This window comes from Ahaetulla prasina, chromosome 2 (genome assembly GCF_028640845.1).
Source record: "Ahaetulla prasina isolate Xishuangbanna chromosome 2, ASM2864084v1, whole genome shotgun sequence".
Lineage (NCBI taxonomy): Eukaryota > Metazoa > Chordata > Lepidosauria > Squamata > Colubridae > Ahaetulla > Ahaetulla prasina.
In genome coordinates, this window is record NC_080540.1 from 265,770,005 (window position 1) to 265,792,511 (window position 22,507).

At 35.7% G+C, this 22,507-nt stretch overlaps 1 protein-coding gene across 1 annotated transcript in view; it reads left to right on the plus strand.

Annotated features, from left to right (window-relative positions):
- The window catches only part of EDIL3 (EGF like repeats and discoidin domains 3), a 290,594-nt gene that overhangs the window by 93,978 nt on the left and 174,109 nt on the right, over positions 1–22,507 (plus strand). The window contains exon 2 of the mRNA XM_058171246.1: positions 9,436–9,561. Within this exon, the coding sequence (XP_058027229.1) occupies positions 9,436–9,561 (126 nt within the window). The remainder of the gene's footprint in view (positions 1–9,435; positions 9,562–22,507) is intronic.

Below are 22,507 nucleotides of genomic sequence, written 5' to 3' on the forward strand. Positions count from 1 at the left end.
TTTTATTTTTTCCCTCTGATGAGAAATGCTGACCAAATTTAGTCTGCACAAGTTTCTGAACCAGCTCTATTTGCACATCTAACAGATCTGTAGTATGTTGGTTTTGAGCAATTATACTCCTGTAAATGTGCTTGCAACTTTGTCATTTTTTGGATCAAAGTAAATGATATTTTTGCACGGTATCCCAAGTATTTTAATTGGGATGGCTTCTGAAGTCTTTTCATGTTGATTTGTCAATGACATGTACTGAAAATTTGTCTTTATTTTGTCATTTTGTATAGAAATAAAACTGAATTCCAATCTAGGTGCTGTATGCTAATTTGACTATGAATTAAGATGAACTAGTCTCAAAAACCATTACTGTAGAATACTTTTTGTAAATTATCCCAATCACTATATTACCTCCCTTGCATTATAATGCTGTACTTTGCCTAACAGCAAACGGTAACCTAAAAACAGCAGTTCAGCTATTCTATATAAACAATACAGCTCATCAAGTTAATAAAGTCCATCAATCCATGACAGGAATATAAACTTGCTTTTATAACATTGTGAGAGAACAGCAATGTGGAATGCATTGTTAAAATAGAAAAGTAGGAGAAGAAGGATATTTAATGATTATATTAACAAGTTGTAATTGCAAAACTTAGATATTTTAAGACTCAAAGGCTCTATAGTTTAAACAAAGGGATAAAACCTATGCTGAGAAATTATACATCAAATTAGTATTTGCAGAAATATTACCAGGAAATGCAAGGTTAAGGGCTATTGAAAACTGAAAAACATCCTAGAAGGTAAGAGGAAAACAAAGTGTTGTCAAAAACAACCTAACAGACACGTGTTTAGGAAGTCAAAATGAATTTGACTTGAAGAAAAAAATTCACTAGAGTTCTGCCTTAAAATATTTAGGAACTTGTACTATAAGTTGGTTAGCTTTTAAGACTAAATATAATAAATATTTTTTAAATCACAAATTACACTGTGATTTAACTCTGAAAAAAACCCATTATGTTTGCACAGTACAGTGATTTGATTTTCTAGGTTTTTTATAACCTAGCACATAAACTGGTTTTGCTGAACTTGAGACAAAAATAGGGCCAGCTTGTTTGTGGTTTAAAATATTAATCGCTAAATTGTGTATTAAGTCCATCCAAGCAGAATGTCTTAGATTGCTACAGCAACATTTCAAAAATATGGAATATTAAAACCTCAAGCTTAATGAGGAGTAAAATCCAAATAAGCATAATACATTCCAACTGTTGTTCCATTCCTTTTTCCTTTCTCTCTAGATGTCCACTGGGAGTTGTACTGAAATTAGTTAGCAAATAACAAGATTGAATATATGGATGTCAGACATCAAAGAAGTGCAATGAGGGATGATGCTTGTTCCTTCCTTTATACTCTGTATTTTTTTAATTGCAATACATTAATTTATATTCTGTTCAGTGAAAATTGTAACTCACATTAAAAGGAATAAAAACAATGAAACCCCAAATTATTTTAGCAAGGGTAGTTTCAACTTTCATCTTCATTTGTTTGTATTGCTGGATGCCCTAATGACTAAAACATGAAGGCCAATTTTGCAAGCATTAATAAAATGGTTTGCAGTGTACACCCATATAAACACAAGTTTACTCTTTTGTTTTCTTGTTCTCCTTTAAGCATTATTTTGCCTCAATCTATTTTTCATAATGATAACAATGCATTTTATGATAGCAAACCTAAACCTAGGAAATATTTGTCAAGAAACACAGTAAATTAGGTAAAGGTAAGAATGTGTGGATCTTCAAAAATCCACTTCTTTGGCAAATTAAATGGAGTAGACAGAGATTGTTTGTTTATATAAATGTATATTTTAACTTTGCTCTTAATTCTTTTTTCGATCTATTTTCTTTCAATCTATTATTTTATATTATATTTTCTATTATACTAATATTCAAACTATTTCAATCTTTTTTCAATATATTCATGTGTTTATACTGTTTTATTAAGTTGTAAACTGCCCAGAATCATTTAAGTGAAATAGATGGGTGGTGTAGAAATGCAATAGGTAGGTAGATGCGTAGATAGATAGATAGATAGATAGATAGATAGATAGATAGATAGATAGATAGATAGATAGATAGATAGATAGATGATAGATAGATAGATAGATAGATAGATAGATGCATGGATGGGCAGACAGACAGACTGTGAATATATATCTGTGGGCATGGGTCTATGCAAATATTTATTCATATACATAAAAGAAGAATCTAAATGAGCATTTTTCTTTGGTTTAATTTTATACTTAACAGCAGGCTATTTTCCATTGTTAGGGCTTTCTGGCAAACTTTGTCATGGGATTACATGGTCCTCCCAGGATATATGGTTATTCCAGGAAACATTGAAAATGGAATAATTTGCAAAGATCCCGTACTACTATAATAATACTAAGCATTTAAAAGATCAGACTTTTAAGAGACCACTGGCTAGCTTGTACATTTTTTAAAAAAATAAGTGAGTTCCCCACAAATTTCTATGATTTTTTTTTTCAGGCAGCATTCTTTTATGTCTCTATTGATAGCTATGGCTTTATATAGTTAAATATTCAAGCGCAACAACTACAGTACATTTTACACAATATGGGAACATTCCTGTCTTAATGCCTCCTTTCTTTAAAAGTTCCTATGAAGCACCCTCCATGAGGGAAAGTCCATCATGCTTGCTCATTCATTTCTACCACACTGGATATATTGGCAAAACTTGATATGCATACTGAGATGAGTTGATAGGGTATTTCATACACTGACATTGTCATGTTTTCCAATTGCAAATTTTACTGCTGGAAAGCATAACTATAGTACAACGTCCTATTAGCAATGGCAAGTAATAGATGCAGTTAAGGATTAATTTAAAAACAGCAACAAAAAATCTCTATCATATACCAGTGGGGTCTCTCAGATTGAAGAATTAATTAAATGCTCTGTGTGCTAGTAGCCTAGCAACCAGGTGGAGTTAAGAAAGTTACTGGTAGGATTTTTTGTATTCTGCTTTGATTCTGAAAAAGCTCTTATCCTAATATTCCAGGCTTCTAGAAGACTTTTGTTTAACTTTTATACCATAAAAAGTCTATCACATTCTTGACTCAATGCACTAAGTAGGCTTATAACTCTGTTAGTGTACAGATGAGAGGAATAGTGAGAGACTGTCTCCAGAAATTGTGAGTGCTCCAATACTGGATAATTTTAAGAAGAAATTCAACCATTTAAAAAATGGTCAACCATTTTTCTGAATTAGTATTGGTTTTTCTCCCTGAATAGGGGGTTGGACTAGGTCCCTTCCAACCCGGGGTGAAATCCAGCAGGTTCTGACAGGTTTTAGAGAACCAGTAGCGGAAATTTTGAGCAGTTTGGAGAACCGGCAAATACCATCTCTGGCTGGCCTCAGAGTGGGGTGGGAATGGAGGTTTTGTAGTATCCTTCCCCTGCCATTCCCACCGAGCCACGCCCATCAAGCCACACCATGCCCGCGAAGCCACGCCCACAGAACCAGTAGTAAAAATAAATTGGATTTCACCACTGCTTCCAACTCTGTTATTCCGTTATGTCCCCCACAATTATGAGATTGCATTTTGGCTACTTGGCAACAGGCTCTCCTTTCCTGTTATTTGCAGAGTTCTGCAATCACATGGTTGTGATTTTTGATATTTTTTCTAGTTTACTTCCAGTTTCAGGAAAAAAATTTGCTAAACAACCGCTGCAAAAAAGTCACAAAAATGGTAACATAGTGAGCCACTTAATGACTGTAATGACTTAATAATGTAATTCTGGGCACAATTACAGTCATAAACTACATGGAGCATTCTAGAACATAAGGTTCACTTCACTGCCGTTGCATATTTGTTTGCTTGTTGACTTTCTAGGTTGCTTAATTACCAAACAACTCTAAGCAGCTTCCCAAACTAAAAGCACAATAAAATACAAGGGAGGAAAACCACCAACATTCAGCATACAGTGAAACACAACCAGCATGTGGTGAGAAACCACAAAATATTCAACGTATCTGTACTTCATTAACACTAAAAGGGAAAATCACCCATATGTATGCTGCTTTCATTTGAAATCAGATCTCAGATTAGGTATGCAATTAGTATCAGGCTCTCTGTGTGAGCTTCCAGTGCATTTGTTTTTTTAAAATAACCCTCACTAAAATATTCTAAAAACTGAATATAATGCAAATCTGGCATAAAATGAGAACACACTTTTCAGAAATAAGAAATCTGATGTTCATGCACCTTCGTATCCACCAAGATTACTTTGCTGCTGCCTAAAACAGATCTATTGTATAAATGAGCGATATGAATTCAGTAGCATCCTCTAACGCCCAAGTTTCCTAATTTAATTTTAATGACATTTTCCATATGGATTTTCACAAGCAGTATCTTCTTTGACAGATTAATTATTAACACCGCTAGGAACACAAGTACCCAGCATCCTATAACTGTATTGGTAATAACTGGTTCCCCAACATCTTTCCTCCCTCTAAAGGAGTACCAAATTGATCCTTAAAGACTGCCCTCCAGCCACCTTTATTCTCCAAAGGATGCTGTGAAGAACATGAATCCTGTCCAGAGCACATTAGAATACAACAAAAAAGCAGATGATTTCAAGTATGGAAAGGCAGGTCATTGTTTCTCGGCTTGAACCAATACATAGCTTGCTCAGATGCTTAATTGGCAAAATAGGATAGCAACAAGCAAGAAGCAAAGCTACCCATGTCAGTTTTCAAAGTGACCTATTTCCCTAACACCTGGCAAAGTGAATATGAATTTATTCTCCTTCCCTCTCATTTGAGACAGTGTTGGCTCCATCGCAAGCTCTCTTGATGCTGAAATTGTTACAATAGAATTGTGTCTTTGTAAATAGAATCAGTAAAATTCTTTGTACTGATACTTGGATAGCTGTGATTTGTTTCGGCTCCTTCAGCTGAAATATTTTATCAAAGCTCTCTGCAGAGCCAGCCAATTGTGATTGTTTGATTGATTTATTATGGCCATCACATCAGTATTTACTGGAGATTCAGAATGGAGATCTGTTCCATACCCACTCTGAATCAAGTTCATCTACATTGTTGCTGATTGTCCTTTTTTTCCCCTTCCTTGTACCACTTTTCAAGCATTATGTCTTTTTTTTCCTTTTCTTCCATTTTATATATATATAAAATTCAATTGCATGAAGGACCATAATCTTATATCCACCTATCAGGAAGTCAGTCATGGCATAGGGCCGGGTTATCTATGGGACCGCCTGCTGCCACCGACTGCCTCCCACCGACCCATATGCTCCCACAGAGAGGGACTCCTTAGGGTGCCGTCCGCCAGGCAGTGCCGACTGGCGACACCAAGGGGAAGGGCTTTCTCTGTGGGGGCTCCCACCCTCTGGAACGAGCTCCCCCCAGGACTGCGCCAACTTCCTGACCTTCGAACCTTCCACCGCGAGCTTAAGACACATCTATTTATTTGTGCGGGGCTGGCCTAGGGTTTAGTTTTTAAAAATTAGTTTTAAATGGGGTTTTGTACTATTTTAATCGATATTTTTAAATTTGGCCTAATGTAATAAGTTTTTTAAAATGTTGTTTTAACTTGTATTTATTCTTATGTTTTTTATGTTTTTATAAGGCTGTAAACCGCCCTGAGTCCTTTGGGAGATAGGGCGGTATAAAAATTTGAATAATAAATAAATAAATAAATAAATAAATAAATAAATAAATAAATAAATAAATAAATAAAGTCAGTGTCAATTTTCTCAGTAAGATGACTCTTGAGTTGAAATGTAGGAAATTAGGGCTGAACCTGGTTAGAAATCCAGAAATCAAGGTTATAAACTAGACTGAAAATCAAATGCATCTCAGAAACTCATAGTAGGAAATCATTTATTTATTTATTTATTTTTATTTGTCAAGCACAACAGTATTTGTAAGTATAAGCATGAAATAACCATACAAATTGGATACAGTCAAAGGGAACATTAGGACAGGAATGGTAGGCACGCTGGTGCTCTTATGCACATCCCTTACAGACCTCTTAGGAATGGGGTGAGATCAATAGTAGATAGTCTTTGGTTAAAGCTTTGGAGATTTTGGGAAGAGACCACAGAGTCAGGTAGAACTCATTCCAGGAGAATGACTTATAACCTTAACATTTCTGGATTGCTAACTAGGTTCATACCTAATTAGTGTTTTAAATTCAGCCAAGATCAGCTAGATGCACCCAGCACAGCACATGAAAAGAATGCCTGATTCTCTGCTGAGAGATAACTACAGTGTTATCTCTGTTACAGAGTTGTAGACTGTTGCCTGTTCTTCATGACAATAATTGTATATAGCTATTGGCATAATGGTTTGCTTGAAAGTTGACTTATTTTCTTTTGTTATGATCTTTAATTGTTTTAATAAGGCAATTTTCTTATTCTGATCAAAACTCCAGAAGTAGACATACCCAGTGGCAGAAGTTAATGAGCTTTGCTTGTGATTCAGACTTGATGATTGGCTTCTAATAGCTCCAATGCCACTTGTTTAAAGAACATGATCAGCTCCCTCTGATCCCAAATGCTCTAATGACATCGTTCCTGGTAGAAACTTTTATATAAAAAGCAAATGAAGTAGATTTTTCATTCCATGTAAAGATAGCATCACACCTTAAACCAGGGGTGAAATGCTCCCGGATCGGTGGGGATCGCGCGATCCGGTAGCGATGCGGCGGCTGGTTCGGAGGACCGGTAGCAAAAATCCCTGGCCCCGCCCCCCTGCCTCTGCTGAGCCACACCATCTGCAGAGGTTTCTTTTTTTTTTACTTTTAAAAGCCGGTTTTGCTTCAGCAGAAACAGGCCTTTAAAAGTAAAAAAACAGCAGAACCTTACTTGTACTCTTACTTGTAGAAAACATGTTTTCTACAAGTAAGAGTAGAGATTCTAAGGCACTTACCTGATTACTGATGAACACATGGCCACAGCCCGAAAGCAGTTTCAGTTTCAGCCAGATAGAATCAATCGCTCAGATAATCTATTTCTTCGGTGATCAACTGGCTGGATTTGCTGGCTGAGGAACTCTGGGATTTGAAGTCCACAATAAAATAAAATAAAATAAAATAAAATATTTGTGCAGCTTTCTGAGATTTGGTGTGTTTCTGTAGTGTTTCATTCTAACTACACAAACACACAAAATCTCAGAAAGCTGTATGTGGCATATTGTGTGTGTGTGTGTGTGTGTGTGTTAGTTGTGTGTGTGTGTTAGTTGTGTGTGTGTAAAGTGTGAAAGTTGGTTTTTGAGCTTTTTGTGGCTATGTGAAGTGTGAAGTGCAGCTGCTTTTACATTGTGTGTGAGTCAGTTGTGTTGTGTTGTGTTGCGTTGTGTGTGTGTGTGTAAAGTGTGAAAATTGGTTTTTGAGCTTTTTGTGGCTATGTGAAGTGTGAAGTGCAGCTGCTTTTACATTGTGTGTGAGTCAGTTGTGTTGTGTTGTGTTGTGTGCGTGTAAAGTGTGAAAGTTGGTTTTTGAGCTTTTTTTGGCTATGTGAAGTGTGAAGTGCAGCTGCTTTTACATTGTGTTTGAGTCAGTTGTGTTGTGGTGTGTGTGTAAAGTGTGAAAGTTGGTTTTTGGTACCTCTTATTGTTTTTTTATACTTTGTTTATTATTTTTATTATTTATTGTTATTGGCCATGCCCACCAAGTCATCTGACCAGCAAGCCACGCCCACCAATTAAGCCACGCCCACAGAACCGGTAGGGAAAATTTTTAGATTTCACCCCTGCCTTAAACAAACAAACAAAACAAGTATTTATTTTAGGGGAAAAAAATCACTTGGATATATTTTAGAATGGTTTTGCCAAGCAAGTTTCTAAACCTTTTTATGACAACTTCAGCTGTCTTTATTCAGAATGGCTAAGAAATTAAAAGTTAAGGAGAGAGTCTGTAGCTTCTGGATAACCATCTGAATTAATAGTAGGAACTGAGAGGGATCTTGGAGTCCCAATAGTAGTAAGTGAGAGTTGCAGTGGACAATCACTTAAATATGAGCCAATAGTGCACTGCAGCTGTCAAAAAAGCCAACACAGTTCTAGGCTGCATTAACTGAGGGCTAGAATCAGGATTATGTGTTAATACCACTTTATAATACCTGAGCAGGGGGTTGGACTAGAAGACCTCCAAGGTCCCTTCCAACTCTGTTATTCTGTTATTATTTAATAAACCAATTGTTTGCTGTTAGAACTAGAATATATTTCCTAATCGGGGTGTCATATTTTCCTGCTTCAATATTTAACTACCTGCATGTTTGAAATCATAGATACGTAGTCTGAGATAAAAGCAGTTTATTGTCTGAATTTGAGAAAAAAGAGGGAGAAACAAAGAGTTTGAATTTATCTGGACCTGATGCAAGTTGTGTTGGAAACTAAGGAGATACATCATGTAATATTGAGATCCATATCGTTGCTTTGAAAATCCATTTCTTCTGTATTTTGATGTTATTTTTACTGGGCTCTGCTTATAATCTTGGCAATTCAAATTTTCAGAGAAGCCATGTATTTCTGATGCACTTTCATCAGAGGAAACCAAATTCCTTATATCTCTATATTTCATAGCAGTCAGAAAAATGAGGGACCAATGAGTAATATACTTGTTTCTGTTCTAAATAAGAAGAAATTTTTAAATTGACAAAGATTAATAGCATGTGATAGATGCATATATGAAAAGAGAGGTTTAGTTGACATACTGCATGAGCTGATTCCATTATTATTAGAAAATTTTGAAATACAGTGTACAGGTATGACAGAAAGAGAACTATTAATCAGATGGCTCTCTGACACCCAAGTGCTTAATCAAATCCCAGTGAAATCAAATGGATTATATTCAAATAGGTATTTTTTTAAAATCATACTCTGCTTGACAGCACTGCAGTTTGAAATGCTAAAATCCGCTGAGTATATGCTGAAATTATATGTTATATTCTAGACCAGGGGTGTCCAAACTTGGTCCCTTTAAGACTTGTGGACTTTGCTGGCTGAGGGACTCTGGGAGTTGAAGTCCACAAGTCTTAAAGGGACCAAGTTTGGACACCCCTGTTCTAGACAAATACATTACATTTTGTAATAAATTAATGTGTCAATATGTAGATGAAAGGTTATAAAATTTGACTTTTAGCTTACAATACCTCCCATCCTTTATATTTAAAAGCCATATTTTTGGATAAATTTTAAAAAAAATACAGTATCCATAAAATGATGAGCATGAAAGGTGGCAATTTTGCAAATTGCTATTCAATATACATGGAGAACATCAGATAGGGGAAGGCTACAATAGGCCCTATTTCCTAAGTATACATATGTCTTTTGAATGCTCATGAACATATATTCATAGTATGGTTTACTGTGCAATTGAGCAACTCTTTCTTTAATTTACAGGGGATGCATGTGATTCTAATCCTTGTGAAAATGGAGGCATCTGTGTATCTGGTTTGGATGGTTTCTATACTTGCGAATGTCCTGATGGCATCACAGATTCCAATTGTTCTAGTGTTATGGAGGTTGGTAAGTGCAAATAAACAAAACAGAAAAAATGTTAATATGCATTGTTATTTTCTAAAATATGAAAGTGCAAAGTTTCCTAATCCTTCTTGCAATATTCAAGCCATGATCTTCACTCCATATGGTTTAATTTTAATCTTTGGTTACTGACTTTGTATTTTCCTATACTGTCTTACTGGTTTGATAATGGTGTGTATCATTTTAACAAATCTGATAACAATTTGAAATAATCAGGATATGCGTCTTATTGATATGACCTGAACAGGTAGCATGTGAAACATACATAAAGTATGGTGAATCAACATGCCTTCATCAACAGACTACAAAAAAGATTCATGCAGATTTTACAAGGAAGCCTAAAATATTGTCTTGAGAATGCTACCATAGACCTTCTAGGTGGAAGTTAGTTTCATTGGCTTCACCTGGATGGCATAATGTGCAGTGGGGTCTTTAGTATATTTCAAAAAACCATACATGTTACACAGATTATAAATAATCTGGAGCCGGCAGGCACTACCACATTTAAAAATATATATTTTAACCTTTTTTCCTATCTTATGTCCAGTGGATGGAAATAAGCTTCCATGGGCCAAGAAAATGAATATTGTATGGTTGGGAAGCAAGTAAAGTATTGCAACTAGCCACAGAGAAATAGAAGCCGAAAGAATTGCTGCTTCAAAGTTAAACTTGACCAAAGAACTTCCTGGATGCTTGTTTTATTGCAGTGAATTTTAGATCCATTTTTCCAGTTAATTGCCGGGGGCGGATGAGAAAGCCTTGCTATGTGCCAGTTCTATAACATCAGCCTGGGTCTCCTGAATCAACCTTTCCATCTCATGAATCCTTTACAGTAAATAAGGCTTCAACAATCTAAAAGAAATAGTGACAACTTTTCTGTTACATTCTTAGTAGCAAGAGTTGCTCGTTGTGAATATAATTAAGTTATGTCTATATATTCTTTTTTTGTATATGTTTATCTTAGTTCGTATGGATGGCCCAACATGTTTGCACACAGTCAGACTTGTACCTATGGTACAGTATGTAATCTTAGAAGAGAAACAAAGATGATTAGGAGACTGGAAGCTAAAACATATGAAGAATGGTTGTGGGAACTGGGTATGTCCAGTTTAATGAAAAGAAGGACGGGGTGACATGATAGCAATGTTCCAATATCTCAGGGGCTGCTGCAAAGAAGAGGAAGTCAAGCTATTCTCCGAAGCACATGAAGGCAGAATAAGAAGCAATGGGTGGAAACTAATCAAGGAGCGAAGCAATCTAGAACTAAGGAGAAATTTCCTGACAGTTAGAACAATTAATCAGTGGAACAACTTGCCTCCAAGTTTTGAATGCTTCAACACTGGAAGTTTTTAAGTAGAGATTAGATAACCATTTGTCTGAAGTGGTGTAGGGTTTGCTGCCTAAGCAGGGGGTTGGACTAGAAGACCTCCAAGGTCCCTTCCAACTCTGTTATTCCATTCCATTCCATTCTATTCTATTTTAATAAAAAAGATCAGTGGAGTTTACACTGAAGGTTTTCTGTCAGCACAATACTTTTCTATTAAGGCTGATGGTTCTCATTATCTGGCTATGAAGGGTTTTCAGAAGAGGCTCAACAGTGAACTCTCAAGGCTGATATAATTGGTTTTATGATTGAAATTTCTGTAAAAATCACTATGACTTACACCTTATGACTCATTTTAAATGAGGTTTGCTTCCTATTTAGCAAATTGTTATATTTATTTTACAAACAGAACAGTGAGAAATCAGATTTTGCAAGCTTCATATAAGGGAGAAGATTCAGATTGCTGGTCAAGATATTTTGATATTAAAGGAAATTCCACCAAAAATGTTAAGGGCTAGGAAGGAATTTGCCTTCCTGGTGAATGAACTTAAAAACATCAGATTGAATATAGATGGGATATTCCAACTGGTATAATAGTATATTATGCAGGAAAGTATATCGTTTCAATACGGTTGGAAAAGCAAGAGAATTTTATGTTGAGGTATTAAGTTGGAAGTCTTCCCCATTGGAAGCTAGAGGAAGGAGGCTGAAGTGAAGGAAGAGAATTTAAGGAAATTTTTCTGAAGTATTTGCTGAGATATTAGCAGCTCGTCCAGCAGATGTGGCTTATCAAATTGATAAAATATATCGTGTGAATTCTTGGATAGCAAGGCAAAAAAGTTGCCAAGGGATGTTGTTATTTATTTTACAAACAGAACAGTGAGAAATCAGATTTTGCAAGCTTCATATAAGGGAGAAGATTCAGATTGCTGGTCAAGATATTTTGATATTAAAGGAAATTCCACCAAAAATGTTAATATGCATTGTTATTTTCTAAAATATGAAAGTGCAAAGTTTCCTATCTTATGTCCAGTGGATGGAAATAAGCTTCCATGGGCCAAGAAAATGAATATTGTATGGTTGGGAAGCAAGTAAAGTATTGCAACTAGCCACAGAGAAATAGAAGCCGTAAGAATTGCTGCTTCAAAGTTAAACTTGACCAAAGAACTTCCTGGATGCTTGTTTTATTGCAGTGAATTTTAGATCCATTTTTCCAGTTAATTGCCGGGGGCGGATGAGAAAGCCTTGCTATGTGCCAGTTCTATAACATCAGCCTGGGTCTCCTGAATCAACCTTTCCATCTCATGAATCCTTTACAGTAAATAAGGCTTCAACAATCTAAAAGAAATAGTGACAACTTTTCTGTTACATTCTTAGTAGCAAGAGTTGCTTGTTGTGAATATAATTAAGTTATGTCTATATATTCTTTTTTTGTATATGTTTATCTTAGTTCGTATGGATGGCCCAACATGTTTGCACACAGTCAGACTTGTACCTATGGTACAGTATGTAATTTAGAAGAGAAACAAAGATGATTAGGAGACTGGAAGCTAAAACATATGAAGAATGGTTGTGGGAACTGGGTATGTCCAGTTTAATGAAAAGAAGGACCGGGGTGAACATGATAGCAATGTTCCAATATCTCAGGGGCTGCTGCAAAGAAGAGGAAGTCAAGCTATTCTCCGAAGCACATGAAGGCAGAATAAGAAGCAATGGGTGGAAACTAATCAAGGAGCGAAGCAATCTAGAACTAAGGAGAAATTTCCTGACAGTTAGAACAATTAATCAGTGGAACAACTTGCCTCCAAGTTTTGAATGCTTCAACACTGGAAGTTTTTAAGTAGAGATTAGATAACCATTTGTCTGAAGTGGTGTAGGGTTTGCTGCCTAAGCAGGGGGTTGGACTAGAAGACCTCCAAGGTCCCTTCCAACTCTGTTATTCCATTCCATTCCATTCCATTCTATTCTATTCTATTCTATTTTAATAAAAAAAAGATCAGTGGAGTTTACACTGAAGGTTTTCTGTCAGCACAATACTTTTCTATTAAGGCTGATGGTTCTCATTATCTGGCTATGAAGGGTTTTCAGAAGAGGCTCAACAGTGAACTCTCAAGGCTGATATAATTGGTTTTATGATTGAAATTTCTGTAAAAATCACTATGACTTACACCTTATGACTCATTTTAAATGAGGTTTGCTTCCTATTTAGCAAATTGTTATATTTATTTTATGCTGGGTAATGACAATTAAGAGTTGGTTTATTTAGATTTGGTATTTTTACACATAACAGAGGGTTGAATCAGAGGGTCTCTGTATTTTTTTCCTATGCCAAATTTGATGGTTCTATAATTCTATTTCACTAAATCTAATCCTTTTTTTAAAATCATGTTTTTTATGACACATTATTGGAATTAGGGTTTCTCTCTATTTTAGACTATTGGAAAAAGAAGTATATGAAGGTCTGATGTCCAAAACATGTTCCAGATTTGTCCTGGGTTATCTATCTAAATGTATGTTTCTAGACTATGGACACCCCTTATTTACGGTCATTTGATACTCATTTTGTAGACACATATTTACTTACACCCTTTTTGAAAGCAAGTTTCAAATGCTTTTCATTTCAGGCTTCTTCCTCAAGTGCAGTTGGGTTTTGAACATTACATTTCAGTTTGTTTTTTTAATCACAAATTCCACCATAAAGTCTTAAGAGTTTAGAATTTGCTGTCTTTTGGCATCAATTTGAGGAAGAATGCAATTTGGTCATATGCCTCTGAAGATTCGGATCAAAGGCATTTCTTTCTCCATGATCATACTACCCTTTCTGAAATATGGAAAAAAGACCAATTTGTGTGTTTCAGATTCTATAATTTCAATATAAGCACAAGAACAATGAAGTCAATGTCAATCAGTGAACACTATCTCTATAGGCATGAGCACGTAAATAAATAAAGCACTTATCATATAATTCTAGACCTGAAAATCAGGTAATTATCAACATTTCTTAAATTGGGATTCTGGTCACAAAATTATCAACAATACTAGGGCAGATGTACTTTTTTGGAAAAGGGGGAAGTAGTCTGATTAGGCATTGCTCATGTTTCTATTTTATTTTGGAGTTTGATTTTTTTTTTTGGTCATCTACTTAACATAAGCATGCTAACTAGAGAAACATTTGGCTGAACAAGATTGGTTTTGCAGATAAAAAAGCAGATATCATCAAGCCCATTTGATTCATTCAAAAATGGCTAAATAGATTGCAATTTAACATGAGAGCCCAAATGCTTTCAAAGCAAGGCATTTAATTTTAGCTCCTATTTTTGCTGGCACAAAAAAAAGAAATAAGTATCAGCAGCTGCAGTGACTCATTGACACACTGGTTTAGATCGTAACAACTGAAAAGTATCGGATCTGTCTTGCTTTAACCAGTGACATCTTTTAGTCTAATATAAATTAACAATATGAGTAAATATAAATGAGTTTTGGAAAACGATTGTGGGTAATTTCCAGATGAATTTGTATTTATGCATTCAATTAATGCATATATTCAGACCTGAACATGCACACACACCGCTTATTATCAGCAATAATATAGAGTTTGATATTTATTACACATCACACACATTTTTTTAAAAAAAGTTAGCCGGCAAAATAGAACAAGAGTCAGATGAAATTAGAAAAAGAAATATATGAACAGGCAAAAGTGTACAGTATCTAAATATCAAGTCATCGAGATTTCCAGAGTCACTAAAACAAATGCTGTTGAGTAATTAGTATGGACAACCTTCAAAACCCATGACTGTTTTTACTTTCCCTGTGTTTCTAGTGAGGCTTTTATTAACTTTAACGAATCTATAGTCATAACATCTACCATGCCACCTATGACTAAGCCTGTACTGTCCCATCAAATACTTATACTACCATATATGTCTACACCTATATAATAATAATAATAATAATAATAATAATAATAATAATAATAATAATAATAATAATAATAATAATAATAATAATAATAATAATAATAATAATAATAATAATATTTTAATTTGTATACCGCCCTTCTCTGAAGGACTCAGGGCGGTGCACAGCCAAAATAAAATACAAAAAGAACAACACATACAGTACTAAGAACAACCCTTAAAAAACTTATTCAACTGGCCAAATTTAAAATACAGTAACACCCTATAAAATTTACAAAAATTTAAAACCCATAAAATCAAATTAAAATTTTAAAAAATCAAGCCAGTCCAGCAAGACGGAATAAATAGGTTTTAAGTTCGCGGCAAAAGGTCCCAAGGTCGGATAGTTGTCGAAGTCCAGGGAGAAGTTCGTTCCACAGGGTAGGAGCTCCCACAGAGAAGGCCCTCCCCCTGGGGGCCGCAAGTCGACATTGCTTGGCTGACCGCACCCTAAGGAGTCCCTCTCTGTGAGAACGCATCAGTCGCTGGGAGATAGAAGATGGCAGTAGACGGTCCCGTAAATATCCTGGTCTTAAGCCATGGAGTGCTTTGAAGGTAGTCACCAATACCTTGAAGCGCACCCGGAAGACAACAGGCAGCCAGTGCAGTCTGCGCAGGATGGGTGTTATATGGGAGCTTCGAACCGCTCCCTCTATCACCCGCGCAGCTGCATTCTGGACTAACTGGAGTCTCCGGGTGCTCTTCAAGGGGAGCCCCATGTAGAGAGCATTGCAATAGTCCAAGCAAGAGGTAACGAGAGCATGAGTGACCGTGCATATGGCATCCCGGTCCAGGAAGGGACGCAACTGGCGAATCAGGCAAACCTGATATGCATATCTTATTCCTAAACAGTCAATAACAATTCGATTTCTGTTGCCTAAGTTTACTCCAAAGTCTTCAGCCGCCATTTAGCCACCTCCAAGTTGGTTTCCATTGCTGTCAATTGCTTTTAAAGCATTGGTTTAGCAGTTTTTCAGTCTGTGCTGATGTAACAGAAGGAATGTGATGGCTGGCTATAGCTTCTCAGCATATCCACTGACTGATGAATCTGCCGGGGTCTCTTCTACTTTCACCTTCTCTGGTGTTGATTTGCTGAAGTCAAAACCTGCTCCTCCTTTACCATTAGTTGCCTGTTGAGCTGATAGTTAAAGATGCCTCTTTTCTTTTCACCTACATGACCCAAATCTTCCTCCTAAACACTTGCACTCTAATGCTAACTGTATTTTCCTTTTTATAATTGGGAACCAGGTGTGGTGCAATGCCCCTCAGGCTGCCTTAAAGTCCCCTAGGAGAAAACAAAAGAGAAAGAAGAACTCCTGCAAGGCTTTTGTTCCACAAGGTGATTTGAAATTGACCTGAAAGGTCCTGACATTTAGAGACAATTTCCCCGAGAAAACCTCTTCTAGCTGGCTTCCTTGAGATTTATTTTAAAAGATTTGGTTGAAGTTGTAAGAATAAAAGACTTTATTAAGCCAAGCTAGTTTCCCACACAGAGTAGAAAAGCTATGCTTGAATGACCTCTTCTTTCTTCTTCTCACATAGGTAGACATGCATTTCGCTTCCCAGACTGACGTCTATTGCAGATCTGCAGGAATTAACATGGCATGAAAAGACTAAAGATTATTATACAGTACTAGGAAGCTTGGAAAGTAGGTTAGAGTTTCATTAAGCCTCTTGGAGCATAAGGTCTCCAGTTGTCAGGGCTAAATGTTAATACAATTTATATGATTGTTTAATGCTGGGAAGCCTCTGACCTATTTACACAGGAGTTAAATATCTAGAGTCCAGCATAGTAAGAGGAGTCTCGGTATCCTATTGTTCATTTTAATGTACTATGACCACACCATCCTTTTGACCTCTTTGGTCATTTTTTTCTCTATTGACCGGGCAAAAACCTATCACTGAGATTTAATGCATTAACAGAAAAGCTTATTAGACTAAGCAGTGTAGAAGAATGCCGTATTGATATATTGCAGATCATGATGCAATTATCACCTCTGTCAAATGTTTCCAGGCTTACAAACATTGATTTCAGGAAAAAAAAAGAGTCTGATGAATTAATTAAAAACAACATCAATCAAGCCCAAACATATATTTTTCTTACTCCCTAAAACTTTTGTTGGCTGGAGAACGCATTTCACTTTTTATAGGGAATAAAAGCTGCAATGGGTGGGATGATGATTCAAACTAGCCAAAGCTAATTTCACACACAACGAACTATCAGAATTTTCAGAATGTTCTTTCTGCGCCAACTCAGTAAGCTCAAACTGCCCAAGGAGCTGCTGATCCAATTCTACAGAGGAATTATTGAGTCTGTCATTTGCATCTCTATAACTGTCTGGTTCGGTTCTGCAACCCAACAAGAAAAACACAGACTTTGTTGGGTTGCAGAACCGAACCAGACAGTTATAGAGATGCAAAAAACACAGACTAACAAGAAATTGGATGAAATAAGAGCAGAAATTGTGACTATCCAAAAGGATTTAAAGGATACTCAACAAGTTTCAGCAGAAAACAAGCAGAAAGTGGAAGGTTTGGAGGGTGAGATGCGGGCAGTGCAGAAAAGAGAGGAGACGACAGGCAATGCTGTGCTTGGACTACAGATGGATAAAATGTCTTATTTCCTTAGGTTTCAAAATTTGGAAGAAGTGGACCAAGAAGACTTGAGAGATGTTGTGACTAAATTGTTGGGAGAATTTCTTGGGAGAGGTGTTGATTTCATGAATTGGGATGTGGATCGAGTTTATAGAGTTAATTCGCAATATGCACGCATGCAGTTCCCAGAGAGGTTCATGTCAAATTTGTGAGAAGAGAGACGAGAGATGAAATTCTTAGAAAACATAGGAGTGGGGCACTGATTTACAGGGGCAGGGAGATAGCCATTCTGAGGCAGATTCCCAGACAGGTACGTGAAAAAGAAAGAAATATTATTTTTGTCAAGCAAATTGTACCAGAAGGAGTGGGCTTCAGATGGCTGATGCCAGAGGATTGATGATTTTCCGGGAGGGCATTACGAAAAAAATCAGTACAATTGCGGAGGCTACGGCCTATGTGGAGGAACACAAAGCCTTCCTGGAATCAGATGACCCAGGAATTGAAGAAGGGGAGGTTATAGATCATGGGGCTGAAGCGGCTGCCGCTGTTGCGGCCCTGGAGTTGGGTCAGGCTGAACCCAGAGTTCTGAGATCCAAAACTAGGAAGTGATAAAGATATTTGGGATTGTGTTGGTTTACCTTATTCTCTTTTGTACGATATTCTGTTTATTCTTGACTCTTCTTTATTACGTATTTAAAATTTGCAAACTTAGCTACTTCGTGTCACCTGCTTGCCTTATGGCTGTTGTATGTGTTAAAAAATTTGAGTAAAATTCTTATTTTAGATAAGAAAAATGAAAATTTACCATACCTGATATGTATTTGTATAAACCTTTTTTGACTAATAAAAACTTTTTGAATAAAAAAAAAAAAAAAAAGAAAAACACAGACTTCAGAGGATAATTAGAACTGCAGAAAAAATAATTGCTACCAACCTGCCTTCCATTGAGGACCTGTATACTGCACGAATCAAGAAGAGGGCCGTGAAAATATTTGCAGATCCCTCGCATCCTGGACATAAACTGTTTCAACTCCTACCCTCAAAACGACGCTATAGAGCACTGCACACCAGAACAACTAGACACAAGAACAGTTTTTCCCCGAAGGCCATCACTCTGCTAAACAAATAATTCCCTCAACACTGTCAGACTATTTACTGAATCTGCACTACTATTAATCGTTTCATAGTTCCCATCGCCAATCTCTTTCCACTTATGACTGTATGACTATAACTTGTTGCTGGCAATCCTTATGATTTATATTGATATATTGACCATCATTTGTGTTGTAAATGTTGTACCTTGATGAACGTATCTTTTCTTTTATGTACACTGAGAGCATATGCACCAAGACAAATTCCTTGTGTGTCCAATCACACTTGGCCAATAAAAAATTCTATTCTATTCTATTCTATTTTCCATTTGTTCCCATCAGTTTGGCAGAGGAACTAAAAGTTATTTATTTGTTTTTGGTTTTTTTTAAAAAAATGTGTAGTTATGTATGTGTGTGTGCGTGTGTTACTCTTCTTTACAATGTCTTGTCTCAGGTATAAAAACTGAATTGGCAATTGCATTGTCAGTCCAGGTAATTTCCTAAAAGAAGTGATTGGATTGGCCAACAATCGATGGATACTTAAATATTTTGATACTAAAATGCACAATAATTTTAAGGCAATGGGCAAGTCTTATCTTTCAGTCTTATCCCAAATATTCAGTCCCAGGGACCCAGCAAGTAGAGGCAAGATCCCTGCTCCACAACATCTAACTCTTCTTTTCTGTAATTCTTGAAATGATTAGATTGCTTCAGATTATAACTATTTACACTTTTTGCCAAAGGCTACTAAAGAATGTAGAAATGAAAATTAATGTGTCAGTCATGATTTTCAGTGCTTTCTGATGAATTGCATTGAGTCTAATGGATAATCTTGTAATGCGTTTTTACTGTACTTTAGACATCAATTTTGATCTCAGGATTGTATCTAAGCGCTAGCAGAAAGTTATTTCACTCACCAACTGTGAAACACCAGCAAAACACCAACTTTTTCTATTTATTTTATTTTATTTTCATATCCTATCTTGTTCCAAAACATTCTTTTAATTCACAGAACAAAGTTATAATTTTGTGGTTCAGCATTGAACTATCCATTATAAAAGTATGGTAATCCATAAATTAATTCATAAATATATATTCCAACACAGTACAATGTTCTCTCTCCCTCCCCTATTGGTATGCAAAATGTAACCACAACTGCTTACCAACTTATAGTACTATTGTCGCTAACTACAGGGAACAAGAAAATGGGATGTGGTTATATAGTCATGCTTGTTTTGCTGTTTAAAAACATTTATCTTTATTTAGTGTTATGTTAGTAAGGAAGAAGTACTATATATTTACAGATTCAAGTGATGCAATAATGTAGGAAAAAAATATCCATGATGAATATGTGTGTACTGAACATGCAAGTCATATTTTAACGAAAAGATACATAACCCTTTCAAGTTCAAAATAGGCTATAAAATGAAATAATGAATCTTCCTGATGAAAATGTCATAATCTCACAATTTTATGTCTGCATCTTGAATATATTTCATCTTTAGTTATCAGGGTATTTTGATGTATTATTCTCTGAAAATACAAGTAATTAACAGATTCCTGAGATGTAGAAGCTACAGTATATTACCATTTAATATTCAACAAAATCAATTAACTCAAAAAAATTTCATAGGTATATACACAAAATGCTTGCACAAGTGTCCTTGAAATTAATATTATTATTGTAAAACATTTTTAGGGAAAGACACTCATAATTATTAATTGATTCTTAAGCAGCAACCTTAACTTAGCTTTGTCCAACATCTCCTGCAGTTGAAATAAGCTTCTTCTCCTTTTTTTAAAAAAAAAAAAATCTATTTGCCTTATTTGGCACACCATGGTGTAGTAATTTAGAATACTTAACTTCTGAAGTTATACTCTGGAAATCGTTAGAATCTGGCAGTGATCTTCCTTAGGTGACAAAGAATACTGCTAATGCAGGCACTGGCCTTCAGGATGTAGCTACCACCAACTGCAGAAGTTACACAATTAGATTTCTAAGGGTTGGGGATGGGTGGAGAGTAATAGGATCCAAAGTGCTATAAGCAGGACCATCTATGGGAAGGGAGGAGCTCTTGATGAAGACTACAGCTGCTCTTAGTTCTGACCCCTTGCAGGTCAGGTTGACTGAAGTCATGATAGTTCTTATTTCAGGAATCTGTGACTGTAAATTAACTGTTTTATTAAATATAAGTCAGAACATATTGTAAAGTATAATTGTATCATTGGATTTGGACAACATAATTTTTGTAGTAAATCACCATAGACATTTGGGAAGCAGTTGCTTGGAAATAATCTCTAGTTAGGTGAAAGGATGAGAAATAGAAACAAACCCTAGGCTGATAAATGTCTAGGATAATATAGATTTATGGATGAATGTTATAGATAACTCAGCTTCAGACATCTTCAGAAATTGATCTATTTTTCTGAAAAATTGCACCTATTTCTTTTCAGATATCCCATTTGATAACGATATGATTGTTGTAGTTGTTTTAAAAAGCTTAGCAAAAAATAAAATTGCTTCAGTTTCAGTGAAGATTCCCTAGTTTGAAATCTTAGTAGAAGAAAATAGTTCCTCAGTATAAGAAGATATTTTGAGTGCTGAGAAAATTCATTTAAAAGATGTTGTGTCTCAACTCAAGAAGCTGCATAGTTGTACAACACCTAGGGGTGTCTCCAAGGAGATTCAAAATGCCAAGATAGTGGCCATGACTATGTAATCAACACCATGCCTCTTTATTACACATATTAAAAGTGGGCAAATCTTCTACTATACAGCTGTAACAGCCTGCTTGACTTTTGTGATTCTCCTGATCACAGCAGAGTTTTTTAATTGGGTTTTCTTCTTGTCTAACAATAGGTCAGGATCTTTTTCACACAATAAATTAGCCACAGAAACTAATACTGTCCTATTTGCTCCCTAACACCTTGCTTTAATGAAACTACAGTACATAGTGAACATTGAGAAAAAGTGTTGGAACACATTCTAAACCTATATGTTAAATTAATTTGATTTTATTAAATATGGCTAAAGAGGTGGACTTGCAAGCTTAACTGAAAGAGATTTCATGACATTTAATAGAAAAAGAGAGTTCAGTGCAGCATAGAATAGAATAGAATAGAACAGAACAGAACAGAACAGAACAGAACAGAACAGAACAGAACAGAACAGAATAGAATAGAATAGAATAGAATTCTTTATTGGCCAAATGTGATTAGACACACAAGGAATTTGTCTTTGGTGTATATGCTCTCAGTGTACATAAAACGACAAGATACAAGAGCTTCCATGTCCATGGTCTGAAATGAAGAGTCAAAATCTTAGCTTTCTTCACTCCAGGTTTTCATGGGGAACATTATATTCTTGAACTGAGGACTAGTTTCAAAAGGGGAAATGGTTTAATAGTTAAGTTAAAGTCAGAGTGGGCATCTTCCATATGTCCTTGCATGGCTTTGCCAAACTCACAATCTTTTCATATTCTCATACACTAAACATCTGCAAGATGGGAAAGGAAAGGGCAGTTGTCTCTTTCAAATAAGCCACAAACTTTCTAGAAGCTATCAGGAAAAAAAATTCAGTTCTATAGAAATTTTCTTTACTAAATCTTTCTGTTCTTTCTTGTTTGTCTTTTTGAGCAGTGAATGAATAGACATAAAGCTGTCTGAAGAAGGAAGACCTTTCCTATTTTCTTTCTTCGGTGGGAAGTATCTGCGGGTTTTCACATAAATATGACTGGGAAAATCTTTATAACATTTTCTCACTATTTTTACATTTTCTCACTTACTATTTTTTTCTAAATTTCTAAATTTAAAAATAAAATCTGATCTGTACATGGGAAGACATCATAATACAGACACATGGCTGAAATACTATGAGTTTTGCCTGTCCTGAAAAATAGATATTATCTCCATGAATGGCAGGAACATAAATGTATGACAATTGTACAAAATACACCAATGTT